Consider the following 6,375-nt stretch of genomic DNA (forward strand, 5'->3'; position numbering starts at 1 on the left):
GGCCTAATTCTCAAAGGTATTTACAATGTAAGCATGGCTTGCATGTGCAAAAGTTGGCTTTGGCACTCATAAAAGAATTTACTTTAAAAAAAAATCTGTGGAAACACATCTGCTCACTGGGGTTAGATGTAGAAAGGAAGAGGTAGTTCCAGAGTTTGAATGATCATTGAGTTTTTGCACACTCACACACTCACACACACACTCTTACATTTTTAGGAGGATTCACCAACTCCTCTCCAACCTATAACCAACCTAGAAAAAGTCAGAAAATTACTACTGGAAAGTGCAGGAATAAAGCATTTTTGAGTGAGACTTAACACCCCCTCCAATAAAACTGTGTGAGGCGAAGGGAAGTAGGTGTCACATGGAGTGGGGGGATTATTATTCCCACAGCAAAAAAATAAACCATTTTTATCAGTAAATATACAGTTGCTCTGCTCTGATCTTGACATTGTATATTTGCTCTTGCATAATTGTAATTTTAAAAAGATTTCTAGGAGTATGGTTACTGTACCTTTTTTTGTAAACTCTTGTGAATTCCCTTAGAGACTGGGGGCCAGATGTACCAAAAATCCAAATTGCGACTTGCAATTTGCGAGTCCCTGTGACTCGCAAATTGCAAGTCGCAATTTGGAATGCAGAAAGGTGTCTCAGACACCTTCTGCAACTCGCAATGGGGTCGCAAAGACCCACCTCATTAATATCAATGCGGTGGGTCGCAGTTTGCGACCCCATTGCGAGTAGGGGCACTCACGGGGATGGTGGCCTGCTGGAGACAGCAGACCACCATGTCCGTGACTGCTTTTTAATAAAGCAGTTTTTTTTTTTCTAAGTGCAGCCCGTTTTCCTTAAAGGAAAACGAGCTGCACTTTGAAAAAAAAAACGAAACCTTTTGTTTCTGATTTTTTCAGGGCAGGTAGTGGTCCATTGGACCACTGCCTGCTCTGAAAAAATATTTTCTATTCCAGTCACAAAGGGGAAGGGGTCCCCTGGGGACCCCTTCCCATTTGCGACTGGGATACCATCCACTTCAAGTGGATGGTAACTGCGATTCCATTTGCGACCGCAAATTGAATCGCATTGCGAGTCGCAAATAGGAAGGGAACACCCCTTCCTATTTGCGAGTCGGAAATGCATTTTGCAAGTCGGATCCGACTCGCAAAATGCATTTCTGCATAGCAAAGAGGCATTTGCGCCTCGCAAACGGCGATTTTCGCTATTTGCGAGGCGCAATCTCTTTGCTACATCTGGCCCATAGTTCTTCACCAGTGTGAGGTAAAGAACTTCATGTGCACTTTTCTGGTTTTCTTTAAAACTGGGGTTTCTAAAATGTTTTGAACAGCCTATAAAATTGCTCTTAACGGTTTTACAGGCGTTCTCAATTAGTATTTTCATTAAATACCCGTTTGCAATAAACACTTTTAGTTAAATGATGGCTGAAGTAAAATGGTACTGAAAGTTGACATTAAATAATCTTATAATAGTTTATAAAACTAGCTGTAACCTTCATCCCTTTTTTAAATGAAATTGCAAATAACATTTGGGTACTTTTGATTTTGAAAACAATCACCACACTTATTTTCATCGCACTGAGTGTGTTTTTATATAATTAAGGAGCAATCTGTAAACGTTGATTAACTTCACACTTCCTTTAGTTTGGGAAACATTTGTACATTTTTATATTGGAACCACGGTCAGTAAAGCAAGCCACATTTACAGATTATTTTCTTAGAGTGCTGTCTCTAATAGTCAAGAACTTGCATTAATCAACTACAGATGCATTGTCAAACCATCCTATATATGTGGAGGCATGTCTTCCCTTAGAAGCAGGAAATACTCTTCACCGCAATCAAACTAGACAATTTAAATTGGAAGTCAAAGGACTTGTACTGCATGTGGTTGGGCCTACTTGCCAATTGGACAAAATAAACCTCAAAATTGGCTGTCTTTGACCTCAAACAATATGTCCTCGATGCCAAGTGGTAGGAAATCCACATTTTTGCATGTTATATCACACCATGCACATTGCACAGAACTCACTGAGTGAATCTTAGAGCTGCTTGACAAAGATGCAATTTTTTGGCCTGCCTCTTTATCCTTGTAAAGGGGCATATTTCAGTTTATCCCACCAAATGTAAATTCTCCTCCCTCACAGCTTAACCCCATCCCATAAATATTTCCCCTCTACAATATAATTTACTTAAAGTTTACAAAAAAATATGTTTTCTAATTACAATTGCTACCTGTTTGAGCTGGCCCTTTTGGCAGTTTCATCCCCTGACCTTTTGCCTCCTTCCTCCTATTTTTTCTGACCTCTTGCTGTTGGCTCTTGACTGCTGATCAGTGCTAAAGTGCAGGTGCTCTCCCTTTTAAAGTTGGTATGATTGGCTTACACCTAATTGGCATATTTAATTTACCTGTAAGTCCCTTGTACAGTGGTATCTCTATACCCAGGGCCTGTAAATTAAATTCTACTAGTGGGCATGCAGCGCTGCTTGCGCCACCCACTGAAGTAACCTTTTCAAACCTGTCTCAGGCCTGCTATCGCAGGATCTGCATGCACAGTTTTCTGCCATAGAGACCTGGCATCTAAATTTACATGTCAGGCCCAGAACTCCCCTTTTACTACATGTAAGTCGCCCGTAAGGTAGGCCCTAGCCAACCCTATGGTGCTAATGTGGCCCAATGAGGCCAAATTCACCACTCCATATTTACAAAGTGGTGCAAAGCGTGCATCGCTCCACTTTGTAACCCCTTGCGCCACATTATTTCTGCACCAGGCATAATGTATGCAAGGGGGCATACTCCCATTAGGAGGACTGCATAAATCGTGCAGGGGAATCTAAGAGATTCCACTGTGCCATTTTTAGTGGCTATTTTTAATTAATGCACAGAGCAGGCATTTAAAGGGGGGATACCATTGCTTTCAATGGGCCCCTTTGAACTCTGCAGGATTAGCGCAAACATTTTGGTGCTAATCCTGCACATTACATCAACAGCATAAAAATTGTTGACACTATTGCCCCTACCCTGTGCCATGGTGCACCCTATATTAAATACAGCACACACATGGCAGAGTGGAAGGGCGCACAAGAAAAGTGGTGCTGAATTGGATGCAGCACTGCTTTTCCTAAATTCTGGCCTATGTTCATTCATATGAGAAGTTTTCTATTAATGTGCCTCTTTAAGGAAGTCTCTCTACCAATTTTTCACAGATCTAATGGGACCAAGGGGAGTTTATCCATCTTCCTGCCTATAAAGCATTAGTTGTCGGAGGCCTTCTCTACTAAGCTCTCTCAAATGATGCAGGTTCTTATGTGAGATAGCTCAAGTGCTAACATACTAACAATCAGCATCCATCAATTAAACATTTGGCCTTGAGTGTGTGAGCACATGGAACCAGAAACAGGTAAAGAGGTGATTACGTTTGTAGTGAAATATTGCATGCTACAAGCACTGCTAATTTGTAGATAAATTAATACAAATAAAGATAAGTGCTTCAAGGCCTAAACATTTAAAAAAACATTGTATTTTGAGAGATTGTTTTTTACATAATTAATTGAAATGTGCAAGCACCTAGGTGACTATGCACTCCTTGCAGTCTTTGAGAACAGCTAATTATGGGACACAAGTTTCAATAGGGCCTTTTTTACTTCCTTGTTCCTTAGAGTGTAGATCAACGGGTTCAGAAGAGGTGTGAGTACAGTGTATACCATAGATGCCAGCTTGTTGGAGTTGAAAGAGTTGATTCTCCGTGGCCGAACATACATAAATATCATGGATGAATAAAATATTACAACAACTGTGAGGTGAGATGCACAGGTTGAAAAGGCCTTTTGGCGTCCACCTGTAGCAGGCATTCTCAATATGGTGACCACAATGCAAGTATACGAGGCAATGGTGACAAAGAGAGGAACCAGCAGAATAAAAAGGGCAAGGATGAAATCTACCAGTTCAGCCAGTGTTGGGTCCGTACAAGACAGATTCAGCAAAGGGGAGACATCACAGAAAAAATGGTTGATGACATTAGAGCGACAGAAGGACAGCTTGGAAATGTAGTAGAACTTTGCCACAGCAATGAAAAAGCCACAAATCCAGGATCCAGCTGCGAGCTGCAGGCAGAGTCTCTCACTCATGATGTTGCAATAACGAAGAGGTTTGCAAATGGCCACAAACCGGTCAAAAGCCATGCATGCCAAGAGGACACACTCAGTGCAAACCAGTGCAATAAAGAAATAGAGCTGAGTCATACAGCTCGTGACCAAAATGTTCCTGTTCTCCACCAGGAGCATGACAAGCAGTTTAGGGACAGTGACAGTGATGTACCACATCTCCAGAAAAGCTAGATGGCTGAGAAAGTAGTACATTGGTTTACGGAGGTTTCCATCCAGTCTGATCACAGTCATGATAAGAACATTTTCCATTATTGTCAGGAGGTAAGCTATAAAGAAGATCACAAACAGAAATATCTCCAGTTCACGAGCAAGGGGGAAGCCCAAGAGAATGAATTCTTTTATGCTTGTTTGGTTGCCCCACTGCATCACAATGATGTTTTTCAAACTATAAAATAAGAGATGAGAATTAGAGCAATGTCCTGGTATAAGGCACTGCGCTACCAAGCCATAAATTAAGTGAATGTGAGTGTAAAGATTTCATATTAAAATCAATTATCTCCAATCAACACTTCAGTCATTTTCTACCTTTAATCAATCCTGAAAGGGACTTGGTCTGGTTAATGATTCAGGTAACATCCTTATTTCACATCCTTAAAGTTCTGCCCCAAGAAGTGGTATTACCAATTCCTCTTGACCTAGAACTGATGTCTTCCTTGGATCCTACCCAAGAAGTCCCATCCCTAAAGTGATGCCCCCCCATCCTAAATAGAGAAGTGACATCAACCACAGATGCTGATTTGCAAATGGCCTCCAAAGATTAAAGCATACTGACTTGTCAACCCATTCCACTATGTAGTGTGAAGGCAGTGATGTCACAGGTGACCGGAATAGTTAAGTCTTAAGGTTCAAACCAGTCACACCTTTCACCTCTGAACATCATCCAATCTGCATGAAGTGACTAGCAGGAATTGATCCCAACATCTGGTGTCAAGCAACACCTACCCATTAAACCTTCCTACCTTTCAAAACACAGGAAGTGGTGTCAAAGGATTTGACCCTTTTAGTATGTTTTTAAAATAAACATTTGAGAACGAAGAGCCAAGATGGTACTAGCGTATCTACAGAGTTCTATGGCACCGTTTGAACAATACCACCCTGTAACAACAACGTATGTCTAAAATACTGCTGCATGAAAACTTCAGCTGAAATGAATAGGTAGGGGCCCACAAGAGTTGCTAGAGATTGAGGGGACCTGGGGGGATGGGGGGGGGGGGGGGGGGGAGTGGGGGAGACAGGCGAAGCCAGTCTTCTCCCTAGTTGCTTTGTAAGCTGGAGCATGCCAGGCCAGGGAGGGTTTAGGGATGTGATAAGAATAGGAGAATAGGTGGGTGTTAGGGGTAGTTATTTAAAGGAAGGAAGGTCAGGAATTCACCTATTGCTAACTACTTTCACCACTTTCAGGCAAGGAAAGTTGAAAAGTGAGCTGCACACCCACTCAGCATTGTCATGGGATTTTCTGGGGGGTCTGGATTTCAAGGTGTCAGGGTCGTGCCATAGTTTTGGGGACTTGGAGAGTTAGATAGGGGCATTTCCACCCCTCAGAGGGGAGCAAAAGGAGCAGAAAATGGTGTGGGGCTTTGGAGTAGGACAAGGAGGCTTCACTGGAGGAAGTTGGCAGGGTAATTGAGAGAGAGACTAGGGAATGCAAGCAGAACTGTGAATGAAATGTGTATGAACGAATTGCTGAGGTCAAGAAGGCAACATATTGACGAACCTTACATTGATTTAAAGTTGTTGCGCAAGTTAATCAGCATTCAAACAAACTTGTCCTAATACAGGGGCGTTATGCGCTTTATGATGAGTGCATGTGTAATTATTACATGAAGAGCACATGCTACTCTCTGTTTTAGCTCTTGAGGAGAGTCAAAATTATGATGAGTCACTGTACCAAAATGGCCCTTTACAGAACAATGGGATAACCCAAAAAGTCGAAGGACCTCGGTATAGTGCAATGCAAACAACAAAAGGTCCCACAAACTGGAACAGAACACCTGAAGTATATAAATTAAATCAGCATACCTTGATCCTTTTCAAAATGCTATTCAACAGTCATAGAACCAATGAGACAGAAAATAGAAGAACCGCAGCAAAACAGGCAAACGTATGCAAAAAAAATGTGGTTGTATTCAAGATCAGTAGTACATACACATTATTTTAAATTCAATGGTTACTCCATTTGGTGTGAACAAAGTGATCCAAA

General features: G+C 41.7%; 1 protein-coding gene across 1 annotated transcript; it reads right to left on the bottom strand.

Moving 5' to 3' along the window:
- Positions 1 to 212: 212 nt before the first annotated feature.
- Positions 213 to 4,541, bottom strand: LOC138258693 (olfactory receptor 6B1-like). The gene is made up of 2 exons (XM_069205990.1): positions 3,628 to 4,541; positions 213 to 234 (listed from the first exon to the last, which is right to left on the bottom strand). Exons 1-2 carry the CDS (start codon positions 4,539 to 4,541, stop codon positions 213 to 215), a joined length of 936 nt encoding a protein of 311 aa, XP_069062091.1.
- Between the last annotated feature and the right edge of the window lie 1,834 nt (positions 4,542 to 6,375).

The sequence above is a fragment of the Pleurodeles waltl genome, chromosome 9 (assembly GCF_031143425.1).
Source record: "Pleurodeles waltl isolate 20211129_DDA chromosome 9, aPleWal1.hap1.20221129, whole genome shotgun sequence".
Taxonomy (NCBI): Eukaryota; Metazoa; Chordata; class Amphibia; order Caudata; family Salamandridae; genus Pleurodeles; species Pleurodeles waltl.